General features: G+C 38.7%; 1 protein-coding gene across 5 annotated transcripts; it reads left to right on the top strand.

The window, feature by feature from the left end:
* Window positions 1-1,513: 1,513 nt before the first annotated feature.
* On the top strand, window positions 1,514-19,201 carry LOC113662703 (gap junction gamma-1 protein-like). Of its 5 annotated transcripts, none has more exons than XM_047817914.1 (4): window positions 1,514-1,630; window positions 3,206-3,291; window positions 15,712-15,724; window positions 16,320-19,201. In XM_047817914.1, exon 4 carries the CDS (start codon window positions 16,351-16,353, stop codon window positions 17,536-17,538), a length of 1,188 nt encoding a protein of 395 aa, XP_047673870.1. In that variant the 5' UTR covers window positions 1,514-1,630; window positions 3,206-3,291; window positions 15,712-15,724; window positions 16,320-16,350; the 3' UTR covers window positions 17,539-19,201. The 5 variants fall into 5 exon arrangements, with proteins under 5 accessions (XP_047673870.1, XP_027033589.2, XP_027033588.2 ...); XM_027177787.2 differs by lacking the exon at window positions 1,514-1,630 and adding an exon at window positions 1,885-2,383; XM_027177788.2 differs by lacking the exon at window positions 15,712-15,724.
* The last annotated feature ends 61 nt before the right edge of the window (window positions 19,202-19,262 follow it).

Genomic DNA, 19,262 nt, shown 5'->3' with positions numbered 1-19,262 from the left:
AATGTTTTTTGGATGTTTTTCAGCTGGTGGACCAGGGAACCTAATCACAGTAAACATGAAAAAGGAGAAATACATCAAAATTCTCAAGAAAAACATCAGGCAGTCTACAGAGAAACTTGGCCTTGGGCACCAGTGGACATTTCAGCACAACAACGACCCAAACACACAGCAAAAGTGGTGAAGAAATGGTTAGCAGATAAAAACATTAATGTTTTTCAGTGGCCGAGCCAGAGTCCTGACTTAAATCTGATTGAGAATCTGTGGAGGGAGCTAAAGATCAGGGTGATGGCAAGGAGACCCTCCAACCTGAAAGAGTTGGAGCTCTTTGCTAAAGATGAATGGGCAAAAATATCCATATAGACATGCCAAAAGCTGGTCCGCAATTATAGCAAGTGTTTGATTGCTGTAATAGCCAATAAAGGCTTTTCTATTTACTATTGAGAAGGGTATGAATAATATTGGACATGCCACTTTTTGTTCAAATGTAAATAAAAGATGAGTAATAATTTTTTCCACAATGATGCCTCTTGTACATCGTCTTATTATCTTCTGGGAGAGGCCTGTGTCATTTCTAATCAAGAAAAAACTTGCTGGTTGAATAAAAGTAACTTTAAGTCAGAATTTGCCTTGGGTATGAATAATTTCGGGCTTCACTATATATATAGGTATATATATATATACACGTATATATACACACACATATATATATATATATATATATATATATATATATATATATATATATATATATATATATATATATATATATATATATATATTATAATGATTATGTTTATGTATTTAGACATGGACATTAGCTTTACATTCTAACAACAACTTGCAATTTGTATTTTTCAAGGTGATTTCAATACACTGTAGCTGGACAGAGGGATGGATAAATGAATGAGGATGAGGAAAACTGCACAAGGAGAAGTATTAGGTCACTTTGTATTAGTGAGCTGTAGAACACACTCTCTCTCACTTTCTTTCTTTCCTTCTTTCTTTTCTCTCTCTCTCTCTCTCTCTCTCTCTCTCTCTCTCTCTGCGTGTACAAAATTATATTTCATCGTTCTACACACAGCTTGGATATCATTACATTCATATAAAATAATCAATGAAGTGTTGTGTGATAAACAGGGTAATTGTCACCATGCTGACGTTTTTTACTTCAATTTGTAGCGTTTTATAGTCTAAAATGTGGAATCTCTCTGTCCTGGAAAACCCTTTCAGCCTTAAGTTTTATTGTTTCAAATTTATCTGATGACTCCTTCCATAAACGTTAAACAACACGTTTTTACCACGTTTTTGATGATCAATCGACCGTCAGTCAGCTGTTGATATAAAAACGGTAAAGCATTGGCATGAGCGCATGCTGTTCATGATTTCATGCTGCTTTTATAGAGTCGAGTCAAGTCAAGTCAAGTATATAAGTCAATATAGAGAATGAATCAATGGTGCTGTGGTGATATAAGTGGTCATGAATGGATGGTCTCTCTCTCTCTCTCTCTCTCTCTCTCTCTCTCTCTCTCTCTCTCTCTCTTCCTTTCCCTTTCTTTCTCTCCTCCCTCTGTTTCTCATACACACGCTTTCCCTCTCACTATGAATGACAGAACTTCTCTCCACACTCACTGTAAGTACTTTGTTTATTCGCAAACACACACATTTTGTTTAGAATTTTTACTTGCATTCATTTCAACCACTAAATAAGCTTTTATGCAATACTGCTGCTGTATATTATATTATTTATGTCTGTACTTTTGAGAGTCACAAACAGCTGGAACCAAATTCCTTGTGTGTGTCAACAAACTTGGCCAATAAACCTGATTCTGATTCTGATCACAATCGAACACTAACGGCGCTACAGGTTCTGTCTCAAATCGCTCCATCCTTCACTAGCTATTGACCTAGATGTAACGGTCGTGCGTTGGTTTGGAAACCGCGTTGAGTGCCCTAGCGCGCGGTTTGGAACGCGCCCGTGTCGTTAATTTCGGAGCTGTTTTTTTTCTTTTCTCGAGCGAAGCTAAGGTTTAATGTATATAAAGCTGAAGTCAGATTTAGTTTTATATCGATAAATATCTAATAATTAAGACGGAGATGTTATTTACTCATTAATGAAGTAAACAACAAAGAAAAAAAAAACGAAGCAAAAACCTTAAACGGTTATTAAGATGCTACACATCACTAACGATAAACTGTTTATTTATTATTTATAAATACAGACTTAAAAAACTTAATCTCGGTTTCATTAGAAAAAAGCACGAATTAATAGACAAAACTGTGTAAAATAGATTTTATTCCCGTTTTAATTTTCTGTCAAGTTTTCCTGTCACTCTGAGGATTAGCTAAGTGAGTTAGCAACCGCTAATGCTATCCTACATGTGAGGTAAGTTTTTACATCACATATAGAATGTTAATAATGTTTACTCTAAAATATATCGAGTTTTTAAATCTGTTCTTTCATTAAATCGTTTTCATGTCACTATTTTTAAACCAGGTTGAGTGGAAAGACCTTATTAAATGTTCTATTGTGTCCAGCACAGAGTGAAAAATAGCATATTTTATATAATAATATAGTATCTATCTAAGCCTACTTAACTACCAATTATATATCTCAGGGTAAACATGTAAGTGGCATTTTTCGTTATATGGTTGGTGGAAAGAGCAAATTGTGAACATGTTTAAACATAATAATTAAGTCAATTTTTCTTTGACAAAAACTTGGTGGACTTGGGATTCAAACTCACAACCTTCTGGTCAGCAGTCTTAGAATTAACCTCTAAACTAATGCATTTCTTACTTGTATTGAATACTGATGTTTTTGGAATACTGTAGTGCACAGACCATTGAAGTGTTCTGAATATGGAATTGCACTGAATAATGAGATGTACAGATACTGAACTGTACTCAATGCTGAGACGTATTAAATACTCAGTTGTACTGAATACCGTGGTGTACTGAACACTGTGGTGTACAGAATACTAAAGAGTAATGAATACTGAGATGTACTGAATGCTGAAGTGTACTGATTACTCAGATATTTGTTACATAGATACACACATGGTGACTTTTGGATCTCTTGAGGTTCTTCCAAATAACTTGCAAGGATAAAACAATTTAGTAAAGCAGGCTGTATAACAGATGTAATTTCACTTGTTATTGTTCATTAATAATGTCTTTCTGTGGTGTCCTGAATCTGTGATCTAAGGTCACCCTGCTGCCAAGTGACCATCTGATTTAGTGAGAGACAAGCAAGAGGAGACAAGACAAACCGAGACAGGACCTTCTCAAAAGGTAAAGCTGCCAAACATAACTTTACAACATTTCTTTCTTCAACTCCTTCTAAGAAAATGTACAATTTTGGACAGAGCCGGCATTCCTCTGCACTCTTTTTTCAACATCTTTAATCCCCCTGTTCCACGTGCACTAAAAACACCAGCACTGCCTTTACAAAGCTGAATAAACCACAGTGCATGGATGCACACACAAACATATGCACACACATGCTCATACACGCACGCACACACACACACACACACATGATTAAAGTTGTCCTGGTTAAAGTGGACGGGTGACTGAGGCACCGAGACATACTTCATTTGCATTATAAACTCACTGTACGCACTGTTTAGCTAGTGTACGAGGTGTTTAAATTGGACTAAGACATGGCATAGCATGTCTTATGTGCTACTGGCCATTGTGTATATTTACATTTACATTTACAGCATTTGGCAGTCATTTGTATACAGTCAAGCGTTACAAGGCTCCTTGTTCTAAAAGGAAATACGTCAACAGTCAGAATTAAACCACAACCCTCAAGGTTTTATGAGGAATTTAATGTTCAAGCAGTGAGAGAAACAGTGGATTGGGTTAACACAATATCATAATCACGATATTATAACATCAGATACACACACACAGACACACACAAAAAACTCTGCAAGTATGGATACTGTTTACAACCTTGTTCTGGGATGTACTATCTGTTTGTTTGTGTATGTGTGTGTGTTTGTGCATTTCCTCTCCCAAACATTAATTCTATGCCTCTTAAATGTGCTTAGATTTCTCTGAGGATCCTATATATTTCTAATAAGGAACGGTTATTATATGACATTACTGTATATGTGTGTGTGTGTGTGTGTGTGTGTGTGTGTGTGTGTGTGTGTGTGTGTTTGATCACATTTTTCTATTTACATGCTGTGTGGAGTCAAAACAAATTCCCGTTAACCTCCACCAGTGTCTGGATCCCATTACTCCTTGCCCTCCCCCACTTCACTCTGTCTCTCTCTTTTACCCTCCATCTCTCTCTCTCTCTCTCTCTCTCTCTCTCTCTCTCTCTCTCTCTTCTCTCTCTCTCTTTCCATTCAGACTAAATAACAAGGGATCTTTATGACCCTTTTTTACCCTTCAGCTGGGCATCAATGCCTCAATTCCACCCTTGTTCAGGGTATTGAGTCTGGTGGGTATTGAAGGGCTATATGATATACAGAGACGCTCAAAAAACACAATATCATCATCGAGGATGCATCTCTTGAAGTTTTTTTTTATTTACATCTGACTTCTAACTAATGCTCATGTAGCAAAGACTTGAAAATGACCCTAAAAAAGATTTAAATACCAGTAATATGAAACTATGTCACATTTTATTCATTGTCACCTCGATTTCAGAGTATCACTTGAATCACAGTGGGTGTGTAGTGACTGATACTGTTGTGGACTGTGAGTGTGGCTTGTCCACTGTACGATTTATAAACACCGCTTCTGTTTAAAATGTTTTTAAATGTGCCTGGGTTTGTCCTCAGACATAGTAGCAAAGCTACTAGCTATGTCCAGTCATTTGAATGTATTTCTTATTTACATCATCATACCTAATTTGAACAAAAGAAAATCTTGAATTCAAATCATAGCTTTGTAATTCACATGCATCTAGAAACCCGTGTGTACATAGGGTTGCTGTGCAGCTAGCTGGCTACTAGCTTTCAAACAGAAAGAGGGAAAAATGCACGATCCTTATTTGTTAATCCAGTTTAGGGGTCAACCAGTAAGAACTCAGGTGGGTAAATAATGTGTAATCATAATAATGACCTCTAATTAACATTACTGGTACAATTACTGGGCAAAGGAACCCTCAGAGGTGGAAGGTGTGGAATCCTTGTGCATAGTTTTTTTAAACACACAATGCATGTAATCCAAAGCTGTTATCCAAAAACGTAGTAAAAATGAAACATTCGAAACCAGAAAAACAGGAGGGAGAAGTGGAAGGAAGGCAAGATGTGGTACTGTGGTCGAAGTTGAAGTGCAGAAGTGACTGGGTTTACCTGAAGCAGTATTTCAGCTTAATGTTCTGTGTGGAGAGCCACACCATTTGATGGCATCACTGACAGTTGGTCTGCAGTTCCTGCCATTGCACTCCCTGCTGGAGGCATTCATGGGCACTTTCCAAGTTTTCCCGACTTTGGGTAAACCATTCATCTACTGATGGGACGTCTGATGGTTCATCTGACCATGGGAAGAGTGGGGGCTGGTAGACCAATATGCACTGGAATGGGGTGACGTTTGTGGAGGAGTTTGTCTGGGGGTTTTGCACATATTCTGCCCAGGCAAAGAACTTGCTCCAGCATTGTGCTTCCCTACTGCAATAAGTCTGCATCTAATGGCTCAATTCCTGACTGATGTGCTCAGCTTGGCCATTAGATTGTGGGTGGTACCCTGAAGTGAGGCTGATATTATTTCCCAGGCTTTTACAGAAGGCCTGCCATACCCTGGAGGTGAACTTGGTCCCGCATTCAGAAACAATGTCTTCAGGTATCCTGTAGTTCCTGGAGATGGGGTCTACGAGCGTTTTAGCATGGATTTCAAAAGGCCCATCAGTCGAGGCCTTGGAAAAATGGTCCGGGTAAAGAAGACGGTTTTGCCGTTCTGAAAGTATCCCAGGTTTTTGGGGTCAGTAATTACCTGGAATGGGTGTTTGACCCCCTCCAACCAATGGCTCCATTCCTGGAATGCCTCTTTGATAGATAATAGCTCTTGATTCCCCACATTGTAGTTGCTTTCTGCTGTGGTCAATTTTCTTGAGAAGTAGTCACAGGTGAAAAGCTTGTCTGGAGCACCATGACTTTTGGAGAGCACGCCCCTATGCCTTCCATGACAAGCAACAGTGTCGTGAGTAGGACAATGACACCACTCTAGTTACAGATAAAACATCTGTAAAAATACGTGAAACCCAAGTGTAGCCGCTATCTTACGTTGTTAAAAGCCGCTGAGAGGCTGAAGCAGGAACTCGATGCATTCACGGCGCATATGAAGTATCGGAGAGGCAAACAGCTGTTAATAGTCCCTTTTTATTGCATAGACAGATATTTCTTCATGTTTGAAAGTTGTACATGTGTGTGTATGTATATGGTCAACAAAGAATACATCGTCCTGACTCACCCCCCCTCTCTCCCACACTAATTGAACAGGTGACTAATATTCTTATTCCCAGGTAATCCCGTGACCCTCCACCATGATCACATGACATTAATTTAACTCTTTCATGTCCAGCTTTCACCAAGAATCTTTGCAGTTGTTTGATGTTTGCAGTTGTGGGCCATTCTGTGACATCTAGGACCTTGCTTCTGTCCATTTTCACCCCTTGCCTGGTGATGAGGTAAAAACATTATAGAGTCCTTATGAAACTCACAATCTTTGGCCTTGGCAACCATCTTGTGCTGTAGTAGGTGTGACAACACAGTGTGGACATAGCTGACATGGAGGTTGTACATTTTGGAGTTATTAATGTAGACGATGATGCAGAAGTTCCACAAGTCTCGATATGTCTCGTTCACAAATGCTTGGAATACCGCTGGCACATTAGTTAGGCCATATGGCATAACCAAGTATTCATAGTGCCCTCTGGTGGTGTGGAAGGCTGTCTTCCATTTATCTCTTTCATTGATTCTAATAAGATTGTAGGAACTTTGCAGGTCTAGTTTGGTCTAGGTCTAGTTTGGTGAAGAAGCGGGCCTCACATAGGGCCTCACATCCAGAGGGAGCAGGTATAGGTACTGGACAGTGATGGCATTTAGGATAAACCCCGCTGCTTCATCAGTATAATCTTCCATGGCTTGAACATGGCAACTCAACTGCACAGTCCCAAGGACGGTGAGGGGACAGCTTGGTAGTGTGATCTTTGTTAAAAAGCATCCCTCAAGTCATCATATTCCTTGGGGATGTCCACAGACTTGGTGGAATTGGGGCTCTCGACTGTGGTGGCATAGCAGGGAAGCTGGAAGTCCCACTTCATGCACTGTTGGAAGCATTGTTAGGACAATCTGATCAGTTCCTTGTGATGCCAGAAAATGAGAGGGTTGTGGGTTTGGAGCCAGGGGAACCCCAAAATGATGGGATTGACTGGGGAAGAGATGCCAAACCGGACAAAACTCTCGACATGAAAAAGTCCTATTATCGAACGATGGTGGCTTGGCAGTAGAAGGCAGCGACCACTCCAGCTCCAAAATTGTGCTATTTAGGTTTTTAGTCCGATTATTCATAGTACATGGACACCAGAGACAGTGGTGTTCATGTATACGACTGCCAGACCTTAATTCAGCATGAAAACAAGCAACAACTAACCTGCACAATGAGGTGTTGGAAATGCTTTGGGACCTAGATAGCAAGAAAGCCCATCAGAAAGCCCGTCTCTACTTTCTACAAACTTTGAGGAAAGCATGTCCCCATCCCCTGATTTTTGTTTTTACCCCACTCTAGAGCACTACTAGTTTTTAAAAGGTTCTAAAAAATGAATTAAGAATTAACTAGGTACTAGAAAATTGAACTAGGAACTAAGTCGTTACTAGAAAAGTAAACTCAAGACTAACAAGGAACTAGTAAATTATGAACTATACCAGTAACTAGGAAACTATGAACTATACCAGAAAATAGGAAACTATGAATTGAGAAACTGTAAAAAGGAACCTAGAAATGAGGAAACTAGAAAGAAGGAGCCTATGAAATAGACAGCATGTTCCAGTTGAGCTCTGTGTATTGGATATCTGTCAACATTAAAATGCATCATGTGTGAGGACATTATTTAGTGTATTCTGCTAACAGACACATTTTAAATGAAAGCATTCATGCAGATATGAAATAGATTCAAGTTCAAAGCTAGATAGATAAAAAATACCAAAGGTTGGAAAAACATTCAGTACTCAATTGTACCAACAAATCAACAGCTTCTGATCAGAAATTTTATATATAAAACCATAAAACGTTGATCTTAAAAATGTGTATTGTGTCACTTCACTTCATATAAGAGATGAAAAAGCTTGCAGCACTTTTATTATAGCATAGTGTTTCATGCGTTTAAAAGTCCTTTAATATGTTTACACATATTTTATTAGCCTATTTATTAGCACCCACCGAGCCAGGAGCCTGTAACCATGCCCTCACCTCAGAGACACTACACACACTCCTCCAAACCATTTGCCTTCTTATGTGTAAAAAAAAGTCACTTTGTGACTGTACAATTACTGACTATATTTAAGAAACAAAAAAGAACTGGCCTCCTACGAGGGAGAGGAAGGAGAGTAGCGTCATTGCTATCACAGTGCTACAGCTTGAATCCTGACACTACAGTAACCAGGAGACCTAAAAATATAACAGAATTTATGAAAAGATTTGTGTGTGTGTGTTTTGGATCACTGTAAACAAAGCTTTTGGAATACAGCATCGTGGTAATATCTAATTCCTTGTGTTTGTCAGGATGGTGTTTTTCAACATTTATCCTTCTTAATCTCTCAAAACACGGCTTTTTAACATCATTTTTGAAACATTGACACAATAGCCATGATGTCATTTTACTGTGCCAATGTGATCATTTTGTTTTCTATTTGTTTTTGTGTTTTTACATGGATGGGGATTTTTTATTTCTTAAAATGTTGTTCATGTGGACGGAAATATTTCTTTTTTAAACGGTTGGGTAAAAAACACTTCTTTCAACAGTACATGTGGGTGTAGCCTCAGGGTGTGTATGGTGCTGTTTCTGTGCATGCCCTGCTTCTTTAGCCTGATTAGAACATGACAAGAATGCTACAAGACTCAAAGCTAAATGTTAATATGATCTTGATCTTAATAATATGTTAATTCAATTTCCTTATAGACTTGACTCTGTGTGTGTGTTTGTGTGTTTGTGTGTGTGTGTGTGTGTGTGTGTGTGTGTGTGTGTGTGTGTGTGTGTGTGTGTGTGTGTGTGTGTGTGTGGATACAAGTGATTTTATCGTCAGATTTCGCACAAATGCCTTTGTAAGCTGGTTGGAGTTTTTTCTTGTCTCTGTGTGTGTGTTTTATTACGGCGGCCCACAGAAACACATGTTGAGCTGTTCTAGCTGCCAGACATCTTCATTTAGTTGGTGTGTGTATGTGTGTGTATCAAGTTTTCTTTTGGGGATAATTAAATAAAAATTAAATAAAATGTTTTATATGATAATAATAATAATAATAATTTTTATAATGTAACCACTGACTCATTGTCAGTGTCTTTTTCTGGAAAAGAAACCGAATCAATGATCAATCAGTAAAAGAAAATTCTAGAACACACAATCTAGAACTTATGTTACAGTTATAGGAAAACAATTAACCACTGTATGGTATGATGAAGCAGTATTACTGTCACCACAACAACATGGATTCGTTTTCTAAAAGCATATCTCAGATTGGTTTATTCGTTTTATAACCACAATGATTTGCAGATGATTGATCTTATAAATATATTAAATAAAGAACAACACATACTAGTATTAATCTGTTTATAGTCACTAGTTATTTATGTTTTAACTGCTTTAAACATTCTTTTCCTCACTAGCCTCTCTTTTTCTTTTCATTTATTTATTTTTTTTGGGGGGGAAGCAAATATATATATATATATATATATATATATATATATATATATATATATATATATATATATATATATATATACACACACACACACACACACACACACACACACACACACACACACACACACCAGTCAGGTGTCAGGTGTTCATTTATTTATATATATATATATATATATATATATATATATATATATATATATATATATATATATATATATATATATATATATATAAATGAACACCTGACTGGTAAACTACTCTTTAAATTTAAATTTCAATAGCCATCCTTCACCTCAGCACATTGACACAAAAAATGCACACATAGCTCACCCTATAGAAACTGTGTCTGTTCCCCTAGCAGTGAGCTCAAAAAGTAAATACGTGAGAAGTTCTCGAAATAATCTTACTGTAATTAGACCAGAAAAATGCCAAAGAAACAAACAAAAACAGTTCTTAAGGTTTGGGCTTCTGAACATTAGATCACTTGCACCCCAAGCACTTATTGTGAATGAAATCATCTCAGAAAATAGCCTTACTGCACTCTGCCTTACCGAAACTTGGATTAAACCAAATGAATACATCAGTCTAAATGAGTCTACACTATCAGGATATATCTATAAGCACAAGCCTCATCAGACTGGTCATGGAGGTGGTGTCGCCACTATCTTTAGTGATTTCCTTACTGTTACCCAGAGAACACAGCATAGATTCAATTCTTTTGAAGTGCTTGTCCTTAATGTTACACTATCGCACATGCACTCGAAAAAATCCCTGATGTCTCTTGCTCTAGCGACCGTGTACAGACCCCGAGGGCCCTACACAGTTTTTCTTAGAGAATTCACAGATTTTCTCTCAGACCTATTGGTTAACTTTGACAAAGCATTAATTGTAGGAGATTTTAACATTCATGTTGATGACACAAACAACGCTTTAGGACTCACATTTATGGACTTACTAAACTCACTTGGGCTTAAACAAAACATCACTAGAGCAACTCATCGACGTAATCACACACTAGATTTAATAATATCACACAGAATAGATGTCACTGATATAGATATCATTCCTCAAAGTGATGACATCACAGACCATTACCTCATAATGTACACACTACCCGTAAAACAGACTAACTATGTCTCTCCACGTTATCGACTCGGTAGAACTATTATTCCGACCACTAAAGACAGATTCACAAATAACCTGCCTGATCTGTCTGGACTTCTTACTGTACCATTAAAAACAAACGACCTAGATGTAATGACTAACAGCAGAGACGTTATATTCACTAGCACATTAGACACTGTTGCCCCAGTCAGATTACACAAGGTTAGAAATAAAACACTTGCACCGTGGTATAATAGTTATACTCAAACCCTCAAGAGTGAGAACCGTAACCTCGAACGGAAATGGAGAAAAACTAAATTAGAGGTTTTTAGAATTGCGTATAAGGACAGTATGTCCAGCTACAGACAGGCTCTAAAAGCTGCTAGGGCTGAGCACCTGAGCAAACTCTTAGAAAATAACCAGAACAATCCCAGGTTTTTATTTAGCACAGTGGCTAGTTTAACAAAAAATCAGAAATCTGAACACACTATTCCATCACAGTTCAGTTGTGAGGATTTTATGAGATTCTTCACTGATAAAATCGAAAGTATCAGGAATAAAATAGGTGACGCTCAACATATGAGAGCAACTAGTGACACTCCTCACCAAAGGCTTTACAGAGCTTTACAAGTACAGGACAGGAAGAGTTAGATAAACTTATTACTACAGCTAAATCAACAACATGTTCATTAGACCCCATCCCAACTAAACTACTGAAAGAAGTGTTGCATAAAGCCGGTGAGCCTCTTCTTAATATCATTAACTCCTCGTTATCTTTAGGTTATGTCCCGAAGTCTTTCAAGTTGGCAGTTATTAGGCCACTCATCAAAAAACCTAACTTAGATCCAAATGAACTATCAAATTACAGACCTATCTCACACCTTCCGTTTATGTCTAAAATACTTGAAAATGTTGTGTCTGTTCAACTGAGCTCCTTCTTACAGGAGAGCAACATCCTTGAAGAGTTTCAGTCAGGTTTCAGGCCCCACCACAGCACAGAAACAGCACTTGTTAAAGTTACAAATTACTTGTTCTTAGCTTCGGACCAAGACTGTATATCCTTATTAGTTCTGCAGTATCCTATATAGTGCTGCATTCGACACTATAGAACAGACATGGGCAAACTACGGCCCGCGGGCCATATACGGCCTGTTGGGCTTTTTAATCCATCTCGCCGAACTCGTCCACGTTATATTATTAAATTAACTTTTATTATGAAGACACCACAATCATTTTACCTAGCTGTAATTCCCATCTTTCCTCAGCAGATGGCACACCCCAAAGACATTGACCCTTTAGTGTGATGCATTACGGTTACTCTCTACTTCATTTTGTCGCTTTGCACTTTCAGCCCTTCAGTAAAAATGAGCGGACCTAAGGAAAGAAAAGTAGACAGTGAGTGCCGAGTGTTCAATAAAGAGTGGACAAGAAAATATTTTTTTCACTGAAGTCTGATCAACAGCTGTATGTCTGATATGCCAGGAAACTGTAGCAGTTTTTAAAGAATACAACATCAGCCGTCATTTTCCCACAAAACATGCTAACTACGCTAGTAAACAGTCTCCACAAGAACGGGCGGCTACAGCTCAGTGATTGACGGCTAATTTACAGACTCTGCAAAACCTTTTTCACAGATAAACTGCGATTCAAGAGTCAAGTACTAAGGCAAGTTTTTTGATGGCATTCAAATTAGCAAAGGCCAGTAAGCCTTTCTCCGAAGGCGAAATTTTAAAAGAATGCATGGTTGTGTCTGGAGAGTAAAGGCAAACTTTTATGCTTCACTTAACGAAGCCATGTTTCCAAACCTCTGGAGGATGGCACAGAAGATGCTGATGTTGTTTGGTTCAACCTATGTGTGCGAACAGACATTCAGAGTCATGAACATCGACAAAGCCTGTCACAGATCCAAGTTAACTGACCAACACCTCGGATCTATCTTGAGAATTGTCACAACAAATATAACGCCAGACATTGATGCAGTTGCAAAAAAAAGGAGACCAACAACACTGTTCCCACTGAAACTGAATGGGAGTTTATTACTACGTTATAAAATGAATAAATTTGTAAAACAATTTTTACAATAAACTAAGCACAATGGTGTTTTGCTGCCTGTTAAAGGCCAAATCTTTTCATGTAATGGTTTTTACATTTAATTTATATTAGTTCACACAAACACACCCATCCCCTATTCTGGCCCTGCCCCTCTGTCAAATTTTAGAAACCATTGTGGGCCGCGAGTCAAAAAGTTTGCCCACCTGTGCTATAGACCACAACATTCTTCTAGATCGCTTACAAAATTACACAGGTATTCATGGACAGGCTTCAAGTTGGTTTAGATCCTACCTGTCTGATCGATACCATTTTGTAGAATTAAATGGTGAATCCTCCATTTTATTGCCAGTTAATTACGGGGTCCCTCAAGGATCAATTCTAGGACCTCTGCTTTTCTCGATATACATGCTTCCATTAGGGAATGTTATTAGAAGACATGGGATTAGTTTCCATTGTTATGCTGAAGACACACGGTTATATATCTCATCAATACCAGATGAAATAGCCACAGTGTCCAAATTAACTCAATGCCTTAGAGAGATAAAAGACTGGATGAACTGCAATTTTCTGTTGTTAAACTCCGATATGACAGAAATACTACTTATAGGTCCAAAAACCAGTGCACACACAGTCTCACAACTTAACTTCCATTTAGAGGGATGTACTGTTACTAGTAGCTCGACAGTGAAAGACCTCTGTGTTATATTAGACAGCAACCTGTCTTTTGAAATCATATCGCCCATACTACCAAAACAGCCTTCTTCCACCTTAGAAATATTGGCAAGCTGAGAAACATCCTGTCTGTCTCTGATTCTGAAAAGCTAGTTCATGCATTCATGACCTCTAGACTGGACTATTGTAATGCATTAATAGGGGGTTGTCCTGCATCTTTAATAAATAGGTTACAGTTAGTACAAAATGCAGCTGCCAGAGTTCTCACTAGGACAAGAAATTATGACCATATAACCCCAATTTTATCATCTCTTCACTGGCTACCTGTTAAGTTTAGAATTGATTAAAATTGCTGCTACTTACGTACAAGGCTCTTAATGGTTTATCTCCCATGTATCTTAACTAGTCTTCTAACGTTACAATCCTTCATGCTCTCTGAGATCACAAAACTCAGGACTTCTGGTAGTTCCCAGAATATTTAAGTCTACTAAAGGTGGTAGAGCATTTTCTTATTTAGCTCCCAAACTTTGGAATAGTCTTCCTGATAGTGTTCAGGGCTCAGACACACTTTCCCAGTTTAAATGTAGATTAAAAACTCATCTCTTTAGTCAGGCGTACACATAATACATCCTATAATATCATGCACCAGTACATCAGACCTGCACATTTTTATGAACAGCAGATCTGTTAATCCCTCTCCACTGCTTCTCTCTTTGTGCCCATCCCGAGGCATCCAGACATTGTACCAGCTCCCAACGTCCTCTGTGGGACGAAGCCTTTGGACGTCCATGATCCTTACACCAATACAACATTTGTTTGACTGTATATTACAATCACACCCCCAGTGTCACCCATATGAGGATGGGTCCCCCCTGAGTCCGGTTCCTCTCAAGGTTTCTTCCTTTACCAATTTAAGGGAGTTTTTCCTTGCCACTGCTGCCTGAGTCACCTCAGAATTGTTCATAGGGGGAGATACAGGTTGTGAACTATATATATCTAATAATAATCTTGAATTTTTATTCTGTTAATTCTTATTTCTTTTATTATTCCTTATTTCTTTTATTATTCTTTATGTTTACCTTCTGCTCTATGTTTATGTTCTGTAAAGCTGCTTTGAGACAACGTCTATTGTAAAAATCGCTATACAAATAAAATTGAATTGAATATATATAAATAATAATAATAATAAGAGCGTATCCACTTTATGAGTCTCTGTAAATGAGATGTTACTCTGAAAACAGTAACATGGACATAGACATAACTGCTGTTATAAAATGTATTAATTCGAAGATGGACATGGACAGAGCTGCTGTTATAGAAATTAATCAACACCTTCTGACAAATAAGAATCCAGAATTAAGCACCGTGGTTTAATTGTTTTTCAAATTATGTGATTTATATTGTAGCATGATATTTGAGAATTACTTGAGAATTTTGGATCTGAACTGAAGTGGTCACAGTTGGTCAAACAACTACCTACTGTATAACAGTATACTGTAGCATAAAGCCAGTGTTGTAATGCTGCAGACCACACACACATATTTCTTGGTGGTCTACCTGTGTGCTTGTGTGTTTGTGTGTTACATATTATGTTTTGGCAATGATTGCCATAAAATATGGAAATCTGCTGGAAGACCTGCTTTGTTTATAAGTGTGTGTGTGTGTGTGTGTGTGTGTGTGTGTGTGTGTGTGTGTGTGTGTGTGTGTGTGTGTGTGTGTGTGTGTTCTATGTAGTTCAGCCTATACAAGTCTTGCTGTTCTGGCAGAATAGCCTAATAAATTGTATCATAAAGCATCCTCAAGCGTGTAAAAGGTGAAATATACAACTCACTCACTCTCTCTCTCTCTCTCTCTCTCTCTCTCTCTCTCTCTCTCTCCCTCTTTGTCTCTCTCTCTCCATCTCTCTCCCCCCCTCTGTCTCTCTCTCACACACTCTCTCTCTCTCTCTCTCTCTCTCTCTCCCCCCCCTCTCTCTCACTCTCTCTCTCTTTCACTCTTTGTTTTTCAGAATGAATTTTCTGGTGTGTTTTTACAGTCGTTCAGCCTCATTGACATCCTCCTCGTCCTGCAGGGAATTACACCAATTGACTTTTACACAAAATTATAAACAAAAATCTAAAGGTTTTTACGTTTTTCTCAACTCAACATGAGCCACTCCTAACGCATACCTTACTCAACACAAGCTGCTGCCCCCCAAACTCTGACTCAAGAGTCACTCTATGCACAATTCCCTCCAAATGTATCCCTCCACTCAACACAAAGCACTCCTAATGCATCCACCTGTGCTCTTCACTCATCCCGACTCAACACGAGATGCTTCCCACTTATCCCCTCACTGAACACATGCCACTCTCTCCCCACTCAACAATTCTGTTCCAGACACATTGATAGACTGAGGTGGCTTGATTTATATAGTTTGTGTGAATATTTCAATATTATCAGCACCTCAGGACCAGGAGCTTCTCGGATCTCATTTTCAGTCACTATTATGTTTTATAATCCTTTTTAAAGGATTTCTGTGTTTCTGTTACCTTTATATCTGTTAAGCCCTGTAAAGAGTAAACATCACACTTAACAGTTTTTGTTCTTTCTGTCTGTTCTTTTGTCTTTATGCAGTGAATCAGAGTCCTTCCAGTTCCACTTCACCATGAGCTGGAGCTTCTTAACTCGCCTTTTAGATGAAATTCATAACCACTCGACATTTGTGGGGAAAATCTGGATCACGGTCCTTGTGGTGTTTCGGATTGTTCTCACTGCTGTGGGTGGCGAGTCCATCTACTACGACGAGCAGAGCAAGTTTGTGTGTAACACAGCTCAACCTGGATGCGAGAATGTGTGCTATGACGCATTTTCACCGCTCTCGCATGTCCGCTTCTGGGTATTCCAGATTGTTTTGGTGGCCACGCCTTCTGTGATGTACCTCGGCTATGCTGTCAACAAGATTGCCCAGTTGGAAACAGCCAAAGAGAGTGTCGTAAGCACTTCAGTGAAATATTCCCTCTGCAGACGTCAGAACCGAGCTCTGGAGGAAGCTGAAGAAGACCAAGTGGAAGATCCGATGATTTACAATGTGACCGAAATGGAACGCGGAAATGACAACATAACTCCGGGTGCAGCGGGAAGTGGTACAAAAGCACGACATGACGGCCGACAGCGAATCCAGCGAGACGGACTTATGAGAGTTTACATCCTCCAGCTTGTTGCTCGGTCTTTTTTAGAAATAGCCTTCCTGATTGGTCAGTATATGCTTTTTGGTTTCGCTGTCCCGGCTCATTACATGTGCTCGAGAAAACCGTGTCCTCACGTGGTGGATTGCTTTGTTTCCCGTCCGACGGAGAAGACGATCTTTTTGTTCATCATGTATGCCGTCACCCTGCTCTGCATGCTGATTAATATGTTGGAGATGTTCCATCTCGGACTGAGCAAAATGTTCGATCTCCTGCTGGCCAGACAGCGGCGTCACAGCCCAGACGATGACCTGACTGTAAGCGAGAATGATGGACAAGGAGGATACGGAGGGTACACGCATTCCTGGACCTCTCCTGCAGCACTGCCAGACTACAACATCGCTGTGAATCCGGAAACGGTGGTATTTATACAAAAGGTAGAGGAGGAGAAATCACCCAGAGCGCATCAGCAGCAGTACGGAAGCACAAAAGACAACTTTCTCCAAGTACAGAAAGCAGCAGAAAAGAACCAAAAGGCAAAGCAACAACATGACAAGAGAAATCAACGTGAACATGAAAGAAACAAGCGAGACAGAAGCAGAAGGGAGCGAGGGAGCAGCCGCAGTAGCAGCAAGTCGAATAAGAAGAAGCCGTGTGTTTGGATTTGAGACGCAATCCAGTGAAATTTGCTTCAGTACCAAAAGTAAACTAGTATAAGTACTGAGAGCTTTTCTTTTTTCAGAACACAAGTTTTAGATTTGAGGTTTAGGTATTCAGCTTAGTATCGGTAAACAATGATGTCTATTTTTCAACATGGACGAGACAATTCTTAGCGCTGAAAAATCCCACAACGATCACTGAGACACGTGAAAGAAATGTAGACTGTAGCCATCTAAAACCACTTGATTGCACAATCAAAATCTTCCGGAATCTGAAACAGCTGAAATTCCCATAGAGGATTGTGGGTAGAGGCTATAAACCTGTATCTGCAGTCTTTGTAAACACAGCTGGTGTCAGATTTTTGTCCTTTTCTGAATTAAAGAAACATGCACACAGGGGACATGGTTTTTTATGGAAGCAAAAGCATGCTGAAGGATTCGTAAATAAGCGTTTCCCTTTTTGACTCCACTCTATAGTGGAAATTAAGTAAAGAAATAACTTCTATGTTTTATTCTTTGCTGTCTCCAAAGAAGGGTGACATGCTCACACACAGAATCCACAACTGTGAGCATCAGAACTTTGAGTTATTGAGTCTTTCCATTACAATATAAAGTAATGTGTTGAATGCAGAGTGTTTTTTTTTTGTTTGTTTGTTTGTTTCTGGATGTCAGACATGAAAGAGATTAAAAATTTCCTTTGAGAGCTAATCCAGAGGCCAATAACAGGAAGATCAGAAACAGAAATGAACTGAAGCGACGGTTAGCGTCTGTTTCTCATTGAGGATATTTTTGTTTGGTGCTGCTATTACGTGCCTTTAATTTCTTTCTTTCTGTCTTTTCTTGTCGTTATTCTTGTTGGATTTGTTTGTAGTAGGAACTGGATCATATTAAATCGCAGATGATGACGTTACACCACATGCAGTCCATCAAAGGAGACAAGAGCTATGATGCTAACATAGCTAACAAGCTAGTCACCGGTTTAGCATGTTGCACTGAATATGACATCAGTTGCGTATCTTCAGTCGGCATCAAACTCAGTGAGGCTTCTGACTCAAAAACACAACTTTGAAGATGAATCTAAAATCATTTTTCCTCAGCAAAGTTTGTGTTTCTCTCTTATAATGTTAACAAAGTACAGAAAAGCTGTGTGTTGTTCAGTATCTCTGACGATTGAGGCTCCTTCCCTAACTAATAAATAAATGAAGGTCTCCTCACAAAATATCCAGAGTGAAAACATTTTTATTAACACCACTGTGTGGCTGTTAAACTGGTAGCTTTAAGCTTCATTACTTACAGAAACAAACATTGAACATGTGATGGGCTGCATTTGGGGTAAAAGTGAAAGAGTAACATTCCTGATTTCTCACTCGTTATTTTTTTTTGTATGTAAATGATATAATGTCTGGGTTTTTATTTTCTCCATGTTAAGTTTGAAAAATGGATTTTCTGTTGGAAAGAAGGTGCACTCGGTTCAGCCCTGTTTATTTACTTTTTCACAGGTTGAGGGCCATGTTAAAGAATGTTCTATAACTTTATCACTGGAGAGGATTGAATTATATCAGCGTTACCCAGAATGCATTGTGGCATCGTTGCCGTTTGCTTTTCACGATGAACGATGAAACTGAAAATTCTACGTGTGAACAGGAACAATAAAACACTTTATGTTTTCTTAGTTAAGGTTTTTGTCTTCTCTAACATTTTAGTTTACAACAGATTCATGAATATTAATTTGG

The sequence above is a fragment of the Tachysurus fulvidraco genome, chromosome 8 (genome assembly GCF_022655615.1).
Source record: "Tachysurus fulvidraco isolate hzauxx_2018 chromosome 8, HZAU_PFXX_2.0, whole genome shotgun sequence".
Taxonomy (NCBI): Eukaryota; Metazoa; Chordata; class Actinopteri; order Siluriformes; family Bagridae; genus Tachysurus; species Tachysurus fulvidraco.
This window is presented reverse-complemented; position numbering and strand designations above follow the sequence as displayed.